This window comes from Oncorhynchus kisutch, linkage group LG2 (genome assembly GCF_002021735.2).
Source record: "Oncorhynchus kisutch isolate 150728-3 linkage group LG2, Okis_V2, whole genome shotgun sequence".
NCBI lineage: Eukaryota > Metazoa > Chordata > Actinopteri > Salmoniformes > Salmonidae > Oncorhynchus > Oncorhynchus kisutch.
Genome location: NC_034175.2, coordinates 21,722,190 through 21,742,579, shown reverse-complemented (window position 1 = coordinate 21,742,579; position 20,390 = coordinate 21,722,190). Strand labels below are relative to the sequence as shown.

At 41.7% G+C, this 20,390-nt stretch overlaps 1 protein-coding gene and 1 pseudogene across 1 annotated transcript; both read right to left on the bottom strand.

Annotated features, from left to right (window-relative positions):
* Positions 1–2,799: 2,799 nt before the first annotated feature.
* On the bottom strand, positions 2,800–3,422 carry LOC109902117 (hepcidin-like; annotated as a pseudogene).
* Positions 3,423–8,686: 5,264 nt separating this feature from the next.
* On the bottom strand, positions 8,687–9,900 carry LOC116353643 (hepcidin). The gene is made up of 3 exons (XM_031790947.1): positions 9,589–9,900; positions 9,414–9,494; positions 8,687–9,168 (listed from the first exon to the last, which is right to left on the bottom strand). The coding sequence occupies exons 1-3, from the start codon at positions 9,673–9,675 to the stop codon at positions 9,070–9,072; spliced, it is 267 nt and encodes an 88-aa protein (XP_031646807.1). The 5' UTR covers positions 9,676–9,900; the 3' UTR covers positions 8,687–9,069.
* Positions 9,901–20,390: the final 10,490 nt, after the last annotated feature.

Here is a 20,390-nt window from a genome sequence, read left to right as displayed (position 1 = left end):
GAAGATAGGAAACACTGTCACCACTGATAAATCCACCATAATTGAGAATTTCAATAAGCATTTTTCTACGGCTGGCCATGCTTTCCACCTGGCTACTCCTACCCCGGACAACAGCACTGCACCCCCAACAGCAACTCGCCCAAGCCTTCCCCATTTCTCCTTCTCCCAAATCCATTCAGCTGATGTTCTGAAAGAGCTGCAAAATCTGGACCCCTACAAATCAGCCGGGCTAGACAATCTGGACCCTTTCTTTCTAAAATTATCTGCCGAAATTGTTGCCACCCCTATTACTAGCCTGTTCAACCTCTCTTTCGTGTCGTCTGAGATTCCCAAAGATTGGAAAGCAGCTGCGGTCATCCCCCTCTTCAAAGGGGGGGACATTCTTGACCCAAACTGCTACAGACCTATATCTATCCTACCGTGCCTTTCTAAGGTCTTCGAAAGCCAAGTCAACAAACAGATTACCGACCATTTCGAATCTCACCATACCTTCTCTGCTATGCAATCTGGTTTCAGAGCTGGTCATGGGTGCACCTCAGCCACGCTCAAGGTCCTAAACGATATCTTAACCGCCATCGATAAGAAACATTACTGTGCAGCCGTATTCATTGATCTGGCCAAGGCTTTCGACTCTGTCAATCACCATATCCTCATCGGCAGACTCGACAGCCTTGGTTTCTCAAATGATTGCCTCGCCTGGTTCACCAACTACTTCTCTGATAGAGTTCAGTGTGTCAAATCGGAGGGTCTGCTGTCCGGACCTCTGGCAGTCTCTATGGGGGTGCCACAGGGTTCAATTCTTGGACCGACTCTCTTCTCTGTATACATCAATGAGGTCGCTCTTGCTGCTGGTGAGTCCCTGATCCACCTCTACGCAGACGACACCATTCTGTATACTTCCGGCCCTTCTTTGGACACTGTGTTAACAACCCTCCAGGCAAGCTTCAATGCCATACAACTCTCCTTCCGTGGCCTCCAATTGCTCTTAAATACAAGTAAAACTAAATGCATGCTCTTCAACCGATCGCTACCTGCACCTACCCGCCTGTCCAACATCACTACTCTGGACGGCTCTGACTTAGAATACGTGGACAACTACAAATACTTAGGTGTCTGGTTGGACTGTAAACTCTCCTTCCAGACCCATATCGAACATCTCCAATCCAAAGTTAAATCTAGAATTGGCTTCCTATTTCGCAACAAGGCGTCCTTCACTCATGCTGCCAAACATACCCTTGTAAAACTGACCATCCTACCAATCCTCGACTTTGGCGATGTCATTTACAAAATAGCCTCCAATACCCTACTCAACAAATTGGATGCAGTCTATCACAGTGCAATCCGTTTTATCACCAAAGCCCCATATACTACCCACCATTGCGACCTGTACGCTCTCGTTGGCTGGCCCTCGCTTCATACTCGTCGCCAAACCCACTGGCTCCATGTCATCTACAAGACCCTGCTAGGTAAAGTCCCCCCTTATCTCAGCTCGCTGGTCACCATAGCATCTCCCACCTGTAGCACACGCTCCAGCAGGTATATCTCTCTAGTCACCCCCAAAACCAATTCTTTCTTTGGCCGCCTCTCCTTCCAGTTCTCTGCTGCCAATGACTGGAACGAACTACAAAAATCTCTGAAACTGGAAACACTTATCTCCCTCACTAGCTTTAAGCACCAACTGTCAGAGCAGCTCACAGATTACTGCATCTGTACATAGCCCACCTATAATTTAGCCCAAACAACTACCTCTTTCCCAACTGTATTTAATTTTAATTTATTTATTTATTTTGCTCCTTTGCACCCCATTATTTTTTATTTCTACTTTGCACATTCTTCCATTGCAAAACTACCATTCCAGTATTTTACTTGCTATATTGTATTTACTTTGCCATCATGGCCTTTTTTGCCTTTACCTCCCTTCTCACCTCATTTGCTCACATTGTATATAGACTTGTTTATACTGCATTATTGACTGTATGTTTGTTTTTACTCCATGTGTAACTCTGTGTCGTTTTATCTGTCGAACTGCTTTGCTTTATCTTGGCCAGGTCGCAATTGTAAATGAGAACTTGTTCTCAACTTGCCTACCTGGTTAAATAAAGGTAAAATAAAAAATAAAAAATAAAAATTAAACTGTAACTGTTTTAAAGTCACCATTGGCCTCATGGTGAAATGGAGCTATTTTCTTCCTCTCTGGCAACTGAGTTAGGAAGGACACCTGTATCTTTGTAGTGACTGAGTGTATTGACGCACCATCCTAAGTCTAATTAATAACTTCACCATGCTCAAAGGGTTATTCAATCTATCCTTTTTTTTTTACCCATCTAAGAATAATTACCCTTCTTTGCAAAGCATTGGAAAAGCTCCCGGGTCTTTTTGGTTGAATCTGTGCTTGAAATTCACTGCTTAACTGAGGGACCTTACAGATAATTGTATGTGTAGGGTACAGAGATGAGGTAGTCATTCAAAAGTCATAAGTACATTTTTACTACTGAACTTATTTAGGCTTGCCATAAAAAAGGGGTTGAATACCTCTTCAAAGAATGTGTTTATTTATATAAAAAGCACTATAAGAACTGATTTACAATAACAACATCTTAGAATGAAAACATCGCAAACGTGCAAACTAGAAAATGTATTTAAAAAATAAAAAAATGTACAAAATAGAAAATAAAAGAAGAACACGCTATAGAACATGATACAAAACATGTACAAGACTGAGGTTGCATCTTCTCCACAGAGTCCAAAGGAAATGTAGAAGAATAGGGGGGAAATTAAAGGCAATAAGTTAATAAGATGGTTTTTATTGCAGGCAGGTCCTCAGAATTTGCAGCAGAAGCCACAGCCCTTGTTGTGACAGCAGTTGCAGCACCAACGGCACAGGGTGGCTCTGACGCTTGAACCTGAAATGCTCCTGTATCCCGGCCAAGAAAAGAATATGAAGAAAAGAGGGAACAAGCAAGTAAGTATTTTTGTCCAAGTCTCCACTTCACAACCACGTTGCACACAGTTCGCCCTAAAGCCCTCTCTAACGGCTCACGATCAAATGATAACAGGTAGCGCAAGTAGGTTAATTCAATTCTGCGGGGAAAACGCAACCACTTCGATTTTAATTTGCTAAAGGTAATTAGCTTAATTCATTTATTCAATTGAACTTACCGACAGACGGATGGACTCGCCGCCCGGCTGTTGATGTTCCCCAACTGGACTGTCAATGCTTCCAACCTCGTCCGTTAGCACCTGCAAAGACATTAGACACAAATGAGTCATGAACATCCTCTAAAATCGATGCAGACATGTTTGAAGTGGGTTGGTGTTATAAAAGGAGACATACCTCGGAGAAAGGAACAGCGGTGCTTTCAAGGATGAACATACATGCAAGGACGAGTACCACTGCAACTGCAAACACTGAAGGCCTTCATTCACAGTTTTGCTAGGAAGTTTATAGCCTATTTAAAACTCTGGTTGAAATCAGTTGGAATTGATATGACAGCCTATGAAGAAAATCAGAACTCTTACATTTTCCCATAAAGAGACGCTCTCCAACACACAATTTTACATGCAATAGATGAGCCACAAGTTAGTTGATTGTCCTTTTGGTGTCCGTGGTTGAGGGACTTCTCTGTCTTGTGTTGAGACTGCGGTACACCGGTATTCATACACACTTTGGCCACTGTTTTTTAGACCTGCCACTTGACCCGATTTCCTCTAGGTAACACAGCCACAAATTCAAAACAGCTTTGACAATGGATTCCACACCGGTGGGAGAAATCAATTGACAAATCACAGCCAATCACACCACTGTAAGTAATACTTTGAAACACTATCATTCCACTATTACTGCAGATATATTATTGACATTTTCAGTATAGTACAATGCAAAAATGTAAGAAAATAAATCCTATATGTGGCACCTTTCAATCAGTTGTTTCAAGTGTTATTAGTAATACAAGAATATGATATTATAATGTGGCAGGTATTATGTAGTATCAGACCTAATGAAAGAGATTATTTTAAAAGGTCTAGATAGGCTATATAATAGTGATTCACGCATTCATTGTTAGCCAAATGTATTTTTGAAGTTGAGAAGAAAAACTAGACTCATTTGAATGTGTAGGCAGCTGAAATGTCCAGTGTGGCTCAGTTGGTAGAGCATGTTGCTTGCAACGCCAGAGTTGTGGGTTTGATTCCCAAGGGGGACAAATACAAGAAGAAAAAAAAGAATGAGGTTAATACACTTACAGTAAGTTGCTCTGGATAAGAGTGTACCTTTAAAAATAAAAAATAAAGTACAATGATGCATTTAATGATATTCTGCTATATCACATTTCAGAAACACAAAATTATACTGTGAAAATTGTAAGCCTCTGAATGCATAATTTGCATCCTCAAAATAGTCTGTGATAAGTGGTTAATAGCCTAATAACAATGAATTGCACGTGCTCTCTAGGGATCAACTTGTTTGACACTATTCTATTACATTTGAATCCATTCAATAATTATTTAATTGGCTGTGCCCAACTTGTCCCTGTAAGTGAAATAACATGTTGTGGTGAACCCTGAGCCCATCTGTCTTGTATATAGAGAACCTTTCTCCATCGCTTGTTGACTTTGGGTGACCGGAACATCAGTGTCAACAAATATAACCACAAATGACTACTCATTGGAATCCACCCAGCTAGCTTAATTTGTTGAGTAGTAGTGAAAGTGGGGGTGAGGGAGGAACTTTCTGCTATGACACCAGTTGCCAGCACTATCTTTGTGAACCGTCTGGTCAAACAGAGCTCGGCTCCAGTGGGGCGGACACAGAGACACAGTCACCTAGACAGGCGCCAGTCCACCACCCGCTCCTTCTGGGACGGGACATTGGCCCCATGTTTCCCCCCTCTGTCATCCTAACTACCTCTGTCTCCCCCCTCCCCCATCTCACCACCTCACATGCACTTTATTTGTCTGGGCACTTGACACAAAATGTCCCAAAAATTAAGTTAAGAAAAATATTTACTACTGAAATAGCCAACCAAACTATTCTCAGTTTTCTTCCGACCCCCCACCTTCTCCAGACCAGCCTGTCGTCTTACACGATTTCTGTTGCTAATTTGTTCATGTAGAACTGGGTTACTATCAGCTCATTATTGAGAACAACTCTGTCCAACTCGTCCCCTATTTGCTGTGACATTCTCTGCCTCATGGGGCAGTGTGGAGCACTGACTGTTTTAGTAGGCTGTACTAACAAGTCAGACCTAGTTCATACAGTAGAGAGGATTTTCAAAGTGCATATACTAATGCCAATTCCAGTCCCCTTTTTCTAAGAGTAATATGGACTACACTGAGTGTACAAAACAATTAAGAACACCTTCCTAATATTGAGTTGCTAATTGTCTGGGCATGAACTCTACAAGGTGTCGAAAGCGTTTCACAGGAATGTTGGCCCATGTTGACTCTAATCCTTCCCACAATTGTGTCAAGTTGGCTGGATGACCTTTGGGTGGTGGACCATTCTTGATACACACGTGAAACAGTTGAGCTTGAAAATTCCAGCAGCGGTGCAGTTCATGACACAAACAAGTGTGCCTGGCAGCTATTACCACACCTCGTTCAAAGGTATTTAAATCGTTTATCTTTCCCATTCACCCTCTGAATGGCAGACATTCACAATCCATGTCTCAATTGTCTCATGGCTTTAAAAAAAACATTTGACCTGTGTCCTCCGCGTCATCTACACTGATTGAAATGGGTTTAACAAGTGAAATCAATAAGGGATCCTAGCTTTCACCGGGACTCACCTGGTCAGTCTATGTCATGGAATATGTGCCATTCAGATTAAATATCCCTATTTTGACATACAGTCCCTTCAGAAAGTTTCTCATACTCGTTCCAAATTGTGTTGTGTTACTTACTGCCTGAATTCAAAATGGATTAAAAATATTGTTTTCACTCACCCATCTACACACAATACCCCATAATGACGAAGTGAAAACATGTTTTTAGAAATATTAGCAAATTTATTGAAAATTAAATACAGAAATATCTCATTTGCATAAGTATTCACACCCTTGAGTCAGTATACTTTGTAGAAGCACCTTTGACAGCTATTACAGCTGTGAGTCTTTCTGGGTAAGCCCCTAAGAGCTTTCCACACCTGGATTGTGCAGCATTTGCCCATTATTATTTTCAAAATTCTTCAAGCTCTGTCAAATTGTTTGTTGATCATTGCTAGACAACCATTTTCAGGTTTTGCCATAGATTTTCAAGTAGATTTAAGTCAAACTGTAACTCGGCCACTCAGGAACATTCACTGTCTTCTTGGTAAGCAACACCTGTGTAGATTTGGCCTTATGTTTTAGGTTATTGTCCTGGTGAAATAATTCATTTCCCAGTGTCTGGTGGAAAGGAGACTGAACCAGGTTTTCCTCTAGGATTTTACCTGTGCTTAGCTCCATTCTGTTTATTTTTTATCCTGGAAAATTCCCCAGTCTTTAATGATTACAAGCATACCCATAACATGATGCAGCCACCAATATGCTTGAAATTATGGAGAGTGGTACTGAGTAATGTGTTGTATTGGATTTGCGCCAAACATAACACTTCGTATTCAGAACAAAAAGTGAATTGCTTTGCCACATTTTTTGCAGTATTACTTTTGTGCCTTGTTGCAAACAGGATGCATGTTTTGGAATATTTTTATTCTGTACAGGCTTCCTACTTTTCCCTCTGTCAATTAGGTTAGTATTGTGGAAATACTACAATGTTGTTGACCATCCTCAGTTTTCTACTATCACAGCCATTAAACTATATAACTGTTTTAAAGTCAAATCGCTGAGCTGTTTCCATCCTATCTTTGTAGTGACTGAGTGTTTTGACACACCATCCAGAGTCTAATTAATAACTTCAACATGCTCAAAGGGATATTCAATGTGTGCGTTTTTTTTACCCATCAACCAATAGGTGCCCTTCTTTGGCAGATTGGCTGTACCGATTTCAGACGAGTCCCAAGACACTTGTGGGGGTTGTAGGGCAAAATTGAGAACACCATTGTGTTCGTGAGACTCTCATCTTTCCATAGATGGGTCTTAATAGTTTTAAGGCTAAACCTTTCGCTACAAAGGACTTGGTAAGAAGACCAATTTTTGGGATGTCTCATGGTCTGACAAACACTGCTGTAGCTCTGTCACCTTTTACCACAGATGCGGAAGTGTGACATTGGCAGATTTAGTGGATTTAAAAAAATGTATTTCACCTTTATTTAACCAGGTAGGCTAGTTGAGAACAAGTTCTCATTTACAACTGCCGCCTGGCCAAGATAAAGCACAGCAGTTCGACACATACAACAACACAGAGTTACACATGGAATAAACAAACATACAGTCAATAATACAGTAGAAAAAAGAAAAGTCTATATACAGTGTGTGCAAATGAGGTGAGATAGGGGAGGTAAGGCAATAAATAGGCCATGGTGGCGATGTAATTACAATATAGCAATTAAACACTGGAATGGTAGATGTGCAGAAGATGAATTTGCAAGTAGAGATACTGGGGTGCAAAGGAGCAAGATAAATAAATACAGTATGGGTTAGTTGGATGGGCTGTTTACAGATGGGCTATGTACAGGTGCAAGTGATCTGTGAGATGCTCTAACAGCTGGTGCTTAAAGCTAGTGAGGGAGATATGAGCCTCCAGCTTCAGTGATTTTTGCAGTTCGTTCCAGTCATTGGCAGCAGAGAACTAGAAGGAAAGGTGGCCAAAGGAGGAATTGACTTTGGGGGTGACCAGTGAGGTATACCTGCTGGAGCGCATGCTACGGGTGAGTGCTGCTATGGTGACCAGTGAGCTGAGATAAGGTGGGGCTTTACCTGGCAGAGACTTGTAGATTGCCTGGAGCCAGTGGGTCTGGCGACGAGTATGAAGCGAGGGCCAGCTAACGAGAGCATACAGGTCGCAGTGGTGGGTGGTATATGGGGCTTGGGTGACAAAACGGATGACACAGTGATAGACTGCATCCAATTTGTTGAGTAGAGTGTTGGAAGCTATTTTATAAATGACATCGCCGAAGTCGAGGATCGGTAGGATGGTCAGTTTTACGAGGGTATGTTTGGCAGCATGAGTGAAGGATGCTTTGTTGCGAAATAGGAAGCCGATTCTAGATTTAATATTGGATTGGAGATGCTTAATGTGAGTCTGGAAGGAGAGTTTACAGTCTAGCCAGACACCTAGGTATTTGTAGTTGTCCACGTATTCTAAGTCAGAACCGTCCAGAGTAGTGATGCTAGACAAGCGTGCAGATGCGGGCAGTGATCGGTTGAACAGCATGCATTTAGTTTAACTTGTATTTAAGAGCAGTTGGAGGCCACGGAAGGAGAGTTGTATGGCATTGAAGCTCGTCTGGAGGGTTGTTAACACAGTGTCCAAAGAAGGGCCAGAAGTATACAGAATGGTGTCGTCTGCGTAGAGGTGGATCAGAGACTCACCAGCAGCAAAAGAGACATCATTGATGTATACAGAGAAGATAGTCTTGAGATATCTCTAGCTTAAACTGACAGATTTTTATGGGGATGTTTTTAACACTATTATTGCACAGAGAGTGAGTCCATGCAACTTATTATGTGACTTGTTAAGCACATTTTTACTACTGTATTTATTTAGGCTTGCCATAATAAAGGGGTTGAATACTTATTACCTCAAGACGTTTCAGCTTTTTGTTTTTTTAATCAATCTGTAAAAATGTCTAAAAACATTATTCCACTTTGACATTACGGGGTATTGTGTATCGTAGTTACAAAAACAACATCTCAGAAAGAAAACATTGCAACATGTACAAACTAGAAAATGTACCAAAAAAAATGTACTAAATGTACATAATATAAATTATTATTTCAATTATCTGTCTTTTTCCTGTGTCACTAGGCTATAGAACATGATACAAAACATGTATGTACAAGACTGAGGTTGCAGTGAGAAAGACTTCAATGAGATTGCATCTTCTCCACAGAGTCCATAGGAAATGTAGAAGAATAGGGGGGAAATTAAAGGCAATAAGTTAATAAGATGGTTTTTATTGCAGGCAGGTCCTCAGAATTTGCAGCAGAAGCCACAGCCCTTGTTGTGACAGCAGTTGCAGCACCAACGGCACAGGGAGAGGTGGCTCTGACGCTTGAACCTGAAATGCTCCTGTATCCCGGCCAAGAAAATAATATGAAAAAAAGAGGGAAAAGGCACATGGTAAGTATTTTTGTCCAAGTCTCCACTTCACAACCACAGCACAGTTCGCCCTAAAGCCCTCTCTAACGGCTCACGATCAAATGGTTAACAGCTAGCGCTACTGGTCTAATTCTATTCCGATGGTGAAACGCAACCACTTAGATGTTAATTTGCTAAAGGTAATTAGCTTAATTCATTCATTCAATTGAACGTACCGGCAGACGCATGGACTCGCCGCCCGGCTGTTGATGTTCCCCAACTGGACTGTCAATGCTTCCAACCTCGTCCGTTAGCACCTGCAAAGACATTAGACACAAATGAGTCATGAACATCCTCTAAAATCGATGCAGACATGTTTGAAGTGGGTTGGTGTTATAAAAGGAGACATACCTCGGAGAAAGGAACAGCGGTGCTTTCAAGGATGAACATACATGCAAGGACGAGTACCACTGCAACTGCAACACTGAAGGCCTTCATTCTCGGTTTTGCTAAGAAGTTTATAGCCTATTTAAAACTCTGGTTGAAATCAGTTGAAATTGAAGTGACAGTTTATGAAGAAGATCAGAACTCTTCAATTTTCCCAAAAAGCGACACTCTCCAGCGCACACTTTTCAATGCACTAAGACGAGTCCAAAGATGATTGATTGTTCTGTTGGTGTCAGCGGATGAGGGACTCCTCTGTCATGTGGTGAGACTGCGGTGCACTGGTATTTATACACACTTTGGCCACTATTGTGCAATCCTACCCCCCCCCTCCTCCTCCTCCTCCTCCTCCTCCTCCTCCTCCTTTGGACAATGGAGCACAATCCCGTCACATATTACCTAATCCACTTTCCCGCTTTCAAAAATGGAATTTGTACGTCTAGGCCTATTGGTCTACATAGTGACATTTTATAGTTTTTTTGTCATTCCTTTAGGGTGGATAACTGAAAATTGCCATAGTCTAATAGCATAGACTATTAATTAAACATTTAAGCAGGCCTACTTCTTAAAAAAAAAAAATGTGATAATTTATTTTCTCTGTAGAAATCTGAAAGAATTGTGGAAATTACCCAACAGCAGGGGTCATGGACGAACAGTTACTGGAAGTGCATGGCTGGCTGCACAGCCCTTTGTCTGACCTGGGAAATCCCTCCAGATGAGGGAGTGAGCCATTACAGTATCCATTCCTCTGTCTAAAGGACGTAATTATAACCCTTCCAATGGAGTAATTAGCCCTCCTTTTTCCATGCTTTCGTTTGACGTATAATGTGGTGTAATGTGAGGAACCTGCAGTCTAACAGAATAAAATTCATTTGAAAGAAGAGGAGCAGTAAAACAGTAGAAAGGAAAAGAGAGGTGCAAATAGAGCATTCAGGGTGTTTCACATGTTATTACAAAAATTACAATATGACAATAATATGTGACACGCATTCTGTCGTGTTTATCAGACCTAATAAAAAATACAATATTTCAAAAGGTCAGGTAGACTATATAATAGCGATTCACACTTCAATTGTTTCATAAAGGAATTTTTGAAGTTTAATTTAATTTGTATTTTTTTATGTGTAGGCTATTACAATGGAACATTTAATATCCTGCTATGCTGCTATGCTGAGTGAACAAAACATTATGAACACCTTCCTAATTCATCGGGGAATGGACTCCAAACAAGATGTCGAAAGCGTTCCACAGAGATCCTGGCCCATGTTGACTCCAATACTTCCCACAGTTGTGTCAAGTTGGCTGGATGTCCTTTGGGTGTTAAACCATTCTTGATACACATGGGAAACTGTTGAACATGAAAAACCGAGCATCATTGCAGTCCTTGAGACAAACCGGTGTGCCTGGCACCTATTACCATACCCCGTTCAAATGAACTTCTTTGTCTTGCTCATTCACCTTCTGAATGGCACACATTCACAATTCATATCTCAATTGTTTTAAAGTTTAATAATCCTGCTTTAATCTGTCTCCTCCCTTTCATCTACACTGATTGAAGTGGATTTAAACAAGTGGTGACATCAAGAAGGGATCATAGCTTTGGAAATAGCAGGTGTTCTTAATGTTTTGTACACTCAGTGTATATCATATTTCATGCCCACAAAATTATACTGTAAATTGTAAGCCTCTGAATGGATCATTTGCATCTACAAAGAGTCTGTGATGAGTTGATAAGTGATTAATAGCCTAATAATAATTAATTGGATGTTCACTCAAGGACTGATGGATATTATATCATTATAATATTACATTTTAATTCTTTCACAAAGTATTTTATTGACTGTGCCCAACTTGTCTCTTTAAAGGGATACTTCAGGAGTTTTACAATGAGGCCCTTTATCTACTTAAAACTGCACGCAGAGACATAAAAATGGTATCCACAAGTTAATCTGACTCTTGAGAAGTAGATAAAGGACCTTATAGCCAAAATCCCAAAGTATTAAGGGAAATAACATGTTGTGGTGAACCCTGGGTCAGTCTGTCCTGTATATAGATAACTCTTTGCCATCGCTTGTTGACTTTGGGTGACCGGAACATCAGTGTCAACAAATATAACCACAAATGACTACTCATTGGAATCCACCCAGCTAGCTTAATTTGTTGAGTAGTAGTGAAAGTGGTGGAAAGGTAGGAGGTTTTTGCCAGTGTCACCAGTTGCCAGCACTATCTTTGTGAATCTTCTGGTCAAACAGAACTCAGCTCCAGTGGGGCGGACACAGAGACACAGTCAGCTAGACAGGCGCCAGTCCACCACCCGCTCCTCCTGGGCTGGGACGTTGGCATTGTTTCCCCCCTCTGTCATCATAATTACCTTTGTCTCCCCCCTCCCCCGTCTCACCACCTCACATGCACTTTATTTGTTCTGGCACTTGCCCCAAAACTTCCCCCAAATTAAGTTGAGAAAAATAATATTTACTACTGAAATTTCTTCCGACCCCCCACCTTCTCCAGACCAGCCAGAAAACCTGTCGTCTTGTGCGATTGCTGTGGCTAATTTGTTCGTGGAGAACTGGGTCACTATTAGCTCATTATTGTGGGAAGAAAGTCAACAGTATGCTAGTGAACTCTAGTAGCGTTTAGTATTCAAAGACCCTACCCTGTACCTGACTATAGCAACTATGTTCAATTAGTTCTCCTTTTGCTGTGACATTATCTGCCTCACGGGGCAGTGTTGAGCCCTGATTATTTTTCTATGTACGAGCAAGCCAGACACAGTTAGTACAGGGGTTAGGATTTTCCCAGTGCAGATACTGTGCTACTGCCAATCTTCTTGGGAAATTCCAGTCTCCTTTTAGGAGAGTAATATGGACCAAGTTAAATGTTCAATTTAGAAATGGACCGTCTTGGTTCCCTTGTCTTGCAGGACCTACCAGAGAAAAACTGAAATATCCACATAAGCAATGCAGATAACTTGTCTTGTAGGTCCCCCTGAGCACATGACTTGTCCTTCTTGCCACTGATTGGCTGCTCAGTCTCTTGTTGTAAATAAGAAAAGATGTCTCCTGTAGTGCTTACTGTAGAGCCAGATGAGAGTCTGTGGAGAATAGTGGTACTGGGGGGAGTGTGAATCACTAAAGCTCTTCTGCCTTGCACTCTTGACAGGCTGAGTTCATGGACAATGACCGTTATTGAAATGCAATTTCTTAAGGTAGAGAACATCTCAGCACAAAAAGGAGGGACAGTCAGGCCAAGTTTTCTAACTCTTGAGTACAAAAGCGTATGGAGGGCTGTGGAATTTGTTGGAGTCAGCCATGCATGTTATTTACTAGCCAGCAACTCTGCATTGTAATTATAAAGACCTCCCGTTCAAATTCTCCTCGAAGAACTGAGGACAGTTGTGCTGTGTAGTGCATACAAGAATAAAAATAGTAGAGGGAGCTAGTGAAAGAAAAGCGAATCTCAGGTATGATATGAAACGCACCCAGACCGTTTGAAACAAATAACCATATGAGGATTCATAGTTCTACTCATACACTATAGAATAACAAATATGTGACATAACTATTGTAATAACACTGCTATATTTATTACAACATTACTACATTTATTACAATATGGAACCATTGTAGTTATATGCCTGGATGACATCCAACTGGGCACAAACGTCAGTTCAACGTCCAGTTTTGATTTACATTCATAACGTGAAATCAACCAAAAAAATGTCACCCTGTAATTGGATTGAGGTTAAAAGCTGAGTGGGGAAAAAAGCGACATTCCCTGACGTCGATGACTTTTTGCGAATCCAATCCGTTTTCCACGTTGATTCAACATCCACACATTATAAAAAAAGGAAAAAGAAAGAAAGACATTTGTTTGGTAAAAACAGCAGGATATTATGTCAGCCTTGGCGACATACTGAATAACTACAATAGTTAAATATCCCTATTTTGTCATATCTAATGAGACCATGTTGAATCTTAACATGGTACCTACGTTGACATTTTTAAGGCTTATTATGTGAGTGCCCGATGTACCATAACTTAAGCCCTGTACGGCTGCTACTCTTTGAATAAGCCGGTTGTCTGCATCGGTCTGTTAAGAGTACCATCCTAACAGTGGGGAAAGAAAGAGAAAGACTATGTCTCAATCTGAGGTACATGGGATCAGAGATCAACCACTTCAAACAGAACAGGGGGAACACAGGCGCCTGGCTGGCTGTGTGTGTTTGACTGGCGGCTGTCAGACTGGCCCGAGAGACATGCACAGAGAGAGGGAGGGAGGGGGGCGTAGGGGAGGTGGTGAGATCGTGTGGCAGAGAAGGGGGGAAAACGAGATGCATCAGTATTAATAAGGATCATGGTGATTTTGCAGCAGCATCTGTCCATCTCTGAGTGTTGACTGAAGGGCCTGTGCAAATTTAAATAAATACAGGGATTCATAGCTATGATGAATTTACTGGTGATAAGATATTGGGGTTACTTGTTAAAGTCATTGGATTGTTCATATGAAGATGTAAATAGAGAGAAAACAAGACAAATGTCATTTATTTTATGTGCAGTACATCTGACTATGTAAATAATTGTATACTGACATGCTGTATGATAATTTATTCATAATTCACCAAATAATAATTAAGAATAGTCACCAAAAAAATTATACTTCGAAATTGTTCACGGTTTTTTCATCTTCTGGCGCCAGTGGAAAAAGGGGAAGGCAGCCGCCAGGAAAGATAAGGGAGAACCTGTTTGTTATCTGAGCTGAGGTCTTGATACTCTGTTTGTGGAAATGGAGGTCCTTTGGATGAAGATCCTGGTCATTCTGGGGTTAACTGTTACACTAGTGACCATATCCCCTGTGCATCCCGCAAAGGCGAAGGTGTTGCTAACATTTACGATAGCAAATTTTAATTTACAAAAAAAACCCGACATTTTTGTATTTTGAGCTTCTAGTCATGAGATGTGTCTGTTAGCTTGGTTCTCTGAACCAAGTCGCATGTATATGAGCCAGGGATGGGGAACAGTTTCCTGTCCTCTGTGGCTTTTGTACGTGTCACGGAGGCACGCCTCTCTGCGAAGAGATACACTGTTATACGTTGTGCAACAACCCTTACACACCACCAGGACACTGCTGTGGAGAATGTAACCAAAGTCCGCAACAACGGCCAGTCAGAGGGGTTGGGTTAAATGCGGAAGACACATTTCAGTTGCGTTCAGAATGCGTTCAGTTGTACAATTGACTAGGTATCCCCCTTTCATTCCCTGACCCAAGAGACTCTTGCTGGAACTGCATCTGCAATGAAGGCTCAGCGATTTGTGTGACGACGAGGGAGTGCCCCAAAACCGTGTCCCACTACTGCTGCAGCGACTGTAACTGTTCGTACTCCTACACCAACCATACGTACACCTCCAACAGTGTCCCCAACAACAGCCAGTCCACCCGCGCCCCCAAACATCGGTTACATGTACAGTACCAGTCAAAAGTTTGGACACACCTACTCATTCAAGGGTTTTTCTTTATTTGACTATTTTCTACATTGCAGAATAATAGTGAAGACATCAACACTATGAAATAACACATATGGAATCACATAGTAACCAAAAAAGTGTTAAATAAATCAAAATGTAGTTTCTTCAAAGTAGCCACCCTTTGCCTCGATGAAGGCTTTGCACACTCTTGGCATTCTCTCAACCAGCTTTAAGAGGAATGCTTTTCCAACAGTCTTGAAGGAGCCCTTAAAGGTGGGTTTTGGGTCATTGTCCTGTTGAAAAACAAATTATAATCCCACTAAGAGCAAAGCAAATGGGATGGCATATCGCTGCAGAATGCAGTGGTAGCCATGCTGGTTAAGTGTGCCTTGAATTCTAAATGAATCACTGACAGTGTCACCAGTAAAGCACCCCCACACCATTACACCTCCTCCTCCATGCTTCACGGTGGGAACCATACATACGGAGATCATCCGTTCACCTACTCTGCGTCTCACAAAGACACAGCGGTTGCAGCCAAAAATATCAAATTTGGACTCATCAGACCAAAGGACAGATCTCCACCGGTGTAAAGTCCATTGCTGGTGTTTCTTGGCCCATCAAGTCTCTTCTTATTATTGGTGTCCTTTAGTAGTGGTTTCTTTGAGGCAATGCGACCATGAAGGCCTGATTCACTCAGTCTCCTCTGAACAGTTTACATTGAGATGTGTCTGTTACTTGAACTCTGTGAAGCATTTATTTGGGCTGCAATTTCTGAGGCTAATGAACTTATCCTCTGCAGGATTTCCTGTTCCTTCATTTCCTGTGGTGGTCCTCATTTCCTGTGGTGGTCCTCATGAGAGCCAGTTCCATCATAGTGCTTGATGGTTTTTGGCGACTGCACTTGAAGAAACTTTCAAAGTTCTTGAAATGTTCCGTATTGACAAACCTTTATGCCTTAAAGTAATAATGGACTGTCATTTCTCTTTGTTTTTTTGAGTGGTTCTTGCAAAAATATGGATTTGGTCTTTTACCAAATAGGGCTATCTTCTGTATACCATCCCTACCTTGTCACAACACAACTGATTGTCTCATACGCATTAAGAAGGAAAGATATTCCACAAATTCACATTTAACAAGGCACACCTCTTAGTTGAAATGCATTCCAGGTGACTACCTCATGAAACTGGTTGAGAAAATGCCAAGAGTGTGCAAAGCTGTCATCAAGGCAATGGGTGGCTACATGTGCAATGGGAAGCGTCGGCTGGAGTGGAGTAAAAGCTTGCCGTAAAAGCACTCTTGGCATGATGAATTTACTGTGTTAAATGAGGCCTCACCTCCTGGTTACACTAGTGACCATATCCCCTGTGCATCCCGCAAAGGCGAAGGTGTTGCTAACATTTACGAAAGCAAATTTCAATTTACAAAAAAAACCCGACATTTTTGTATTTTGAGCTTCTAGTCATGAAATCTATGCAGCCTACTCAATCACTTTTTATAGCTACTGTTTACAGGCCTCCTGGGCCATATACAGCGTTCCTCACTGAGTTCCCTGAATTCCTATCGGACCTTGTAGTCATAGCAGATAATATTCACATTTTTGGTGACTTTAATATTCACATGGAAAAGTCCACAGACCCACTCCAAAAGGCTTTTGGAGCCATCATCGACTCAGTGGGTTTTGTCCAACATGTCTCTGGACCTACTCACTGCCACAGTCATACTCTGGACCTAGTTTGTCCCATGGAATAAATGTTGTGGATCTTAATGTGTTTCCTCATAATCCTGGACTATCGGACCACCATTTTATTAAATTTGCAATCGCAACATATAATCTGCTCAGACTCCAACCAAGGAGCATCAAAAGTCGTGCTATAAATTCTCAGACAACCCAAAGATTCCTTGATGCCCTTCCAGACTCCCTCTGCCTACCCAAGGACGTCAGAGGACAAAAATCAGTTAACCACCTAACTGAGGAACTCATTTAACCTTGCACAATACCCTAGATACAGTTGCACCCCTAAAAATGAAAAACATTTGTCATAAGAAACTAGCTCCCTGGTATACAGAAAATACCTGAGCTCTGAAGCAAGCTTCCAGATAATTGGAATGGAAATGGCGCCACACTAAACTGGAAGTCTTCCGACTAGCTTGGAAAGACAGTACCGTGCAGAATCGAAGAACCCTCACTGCTGTTCGATCATCCTATTTTTCCAACTTAATTGAGGAAAATAAGAACAATCCCGAAATTTATTTTTTATACTGTTGCAAGGCTAACTATAAAGCAGCATTCCCCAAGAGATGATGGCTTTCACTTCAGCAGTAATAAATTCATGAACTTCTTTGAGGAAAAGATTATTATCATTAGAAAGCAAATTACAGACTCCTCTTTAAATCTGCGTATTCCTCCAAAGCTCAGTTGTCCTGAGCCTGCACAACTCTGCCAGTACCTAGGATCAAGGGAGACAGTCAAGTGTTTTAGTACTATATCTCTTTGCACAATGATGAAAATAATCATGGCCTCTAAACCCTCAAGCTGCATACTGGACCCTATTCCAACTAAACTACTGAAAGAGCTGCTTCCTGTGCTTGGCCCTCCTATGTTGAACATAATAAACGGCTCTCTATCCACCGAATGTGTACCAAACTCACTAAATGTGGAAGTAATAATGACTCTCTTGAAAAAGCCAAACCTTGACCCAGAAAATATATAAAACTAATCAGCCTATATCGAATCTTCCATTCCTCTCAAAACTTTTAGAAAAAGCTGTTGCGCAGCAACTCACTGCCTTCCTGAAGACAAACAATGTATACGAAATGCTTCAGTCTGGTTTCAGACCCCATCAAAGCACTGAGACAGCACTTGTGAAGGTGGTAAATAACCTTTTAATGGTGTCAGATCGAGGCTCTGCATCTGTCCTCGTGCTCCTAGACCTTAGTGCTGCTTTTGATACCATCGATCATCACATTCTTCTGGAGAGATTGGAAACCCAAATTGGTCAACACGGACAAGTTCTGGCCTGGTTTAGATCTTATCTGTTGGAAAGATATCAGTTTGTCTCTGTGAATGGTTTGTCCTCTGACAAATCAACTGTAAATGTTGGTGTTCCTCAAGGTTCCGTTTTAGGACCACTACTGTTTTCACTATATATTTTACCTCTTGGGGATGTCATTCGAAAACATAATGTTAACTTTCACTGCTATGCGGATGACACACAGCTGTACATTTCAATGAAACACGGTGAAGCCCCAAAATTGCCCTTGCTAGAAGCCTGTGTTTCAGACATAAGTAAGTGGATGGCTGCAAACTTTCTACTTTTAAACTCGGACAAAACAGAGATTCTTGTTCTAGGTCCCAAGAAACAAATAGATCTTCTGTTGAATCTGACAATTAATTTTGATGGTTGTACAGTCGTCTCAAATTAAACTGTGAAGGACCTCAGCATTACTCTGGACCCTGATCTCTCTTTTGACGAACATATCAAGACTGTTTCAAGGACAGCTTTTTTCCATCTACGTAACATTGCAAAAATCTGAAACTTTCTGTCCAAAAATGATGCAGAAAAATGAATCCATGCATCAATCCTTGCATGATGACTCCTTGCTGTCCCCAGTCCACCTGGCCGTGCTGCTGCTCCAGTTTCAACTGTTCTGCCTGCGGCTATAGAACCCTGACCTGTTCACCAGACGTGCTGTGCTACCTGTCCCAGACCTGCTGTTTTCAACTTTCTAGAGACAGCAGGAGCGGTAGAGATACTCTCAATGATCGGCTATGGAAAGCCAACTGACACTTACTCCTGAGGTGCTGACTTGTTGCATTCTCGACAACTACTGTGATTATTATTACTTGACCATGCTGGTCCTTTTTGAACATTTGAACATCTTGGCCATATTCTGTTATAATCTCCACCCGGCACAGCCAGATGAGGCCTGGCCACCCCTCATGGCCTGGTTCCTCTCTAGGTTTCTTCCTGGGTTTTGGCCTTTCTAGGGAGTTTTTCCTAGCCACCGTGCTTCTACATCTGCATTGCTTGCTGTTTGGGGTTTTAGGTTGGGTTTCTGTACAGCACTTTGAGAAATCAGCTGATGTAAGAAGGGCATAAATACATTTGATTTGCTGCCATTGGACTCTGGAGCAGTGGAAACGCGTTCTCTGGAGTGATGAATCACGCTTTAACATCAGGCAGTCCGACAGACAAATCTGGGTTTGGTGAATGCCAGGAAAACGCTACCTGCCCCAATGCATAGTGACAACTGTAAAGTTGGCTAGGTCCCTTAGTTCCAGTGAAGGGAAATCTTAACGCTACAACATACTACATTTTAGATGATACTGCGCTTCCAACTTTGTGGCAACAGTTTGGGGAAGCCCCTTTCCTGTTTCAGCATGACAATGCCCCCTGTGCACACAGCGAGGTCCATACATAAATGGTTTGTCGAAATCGGTGTGGAAGAACTTGACTGGCCTGCACAGAGCCCCGACCTCAACCCTATCGAACACCTTTGGGATGAATTGGAATGCTGACTGCGAGCCAGGCCTAGTCGCCCAACATCAGTGCCCGACCTCACTAATGCTCGTGGCTGAATGGAAGCAAGTCCCCGCAGCAACGTTCCAACATTTACAGGAAAGCCTTCCCAGAAGAGTGGTGTCTCTAATAGCAGCAAAGGGGGGACCAACTCCATATTAATGCCCATGATTTTGGAATGAGGTGTTCACATACTTATGGCCATGTAGTTTACTTTTGTATTTTGTGTTTTTAAACGACAAAATACTACACATTTTTGGGGGGTAATATAAGTCTTATGGCAGTGGATTAGTGCACAAGCTTGAAAGAAAGTTGATGCACATGGATGCACTTCCAGAGCGAGGATAACACAACGAATTTGGTCCAAAAGGGGGCTAGTGAACTGGACTTTGAAAGCAGACACACTATATTATTATTGCCACACTATCACTACACTCGGAGTCTTGTGTCTCGACTTTCATTCAAACACCTTTGCACCTCAGATATCATCACGCTCATGGTCACAGCATCTCATTTCTGACACAAATGCAGAGAATTTGTAGCAATACAAAGCTAAGAGGACTAACAACTGTGTCAATTGTCTGGGCTATTGGTACTGTTCATAGCATGTTAACCAAGGGTCACAGTTTGTTTTATAACTATACTGAACTAAAATATAAACGCAACATGTTAAGTGTTGGTCCAATGTTTCATGAGCTGAAAAAAGTGTTCCATAAGCACAGAGCTTATTTCTCTCTAATTTTGTGCACACATTTTTTACATCCTCGTTAGTGAGCATTTC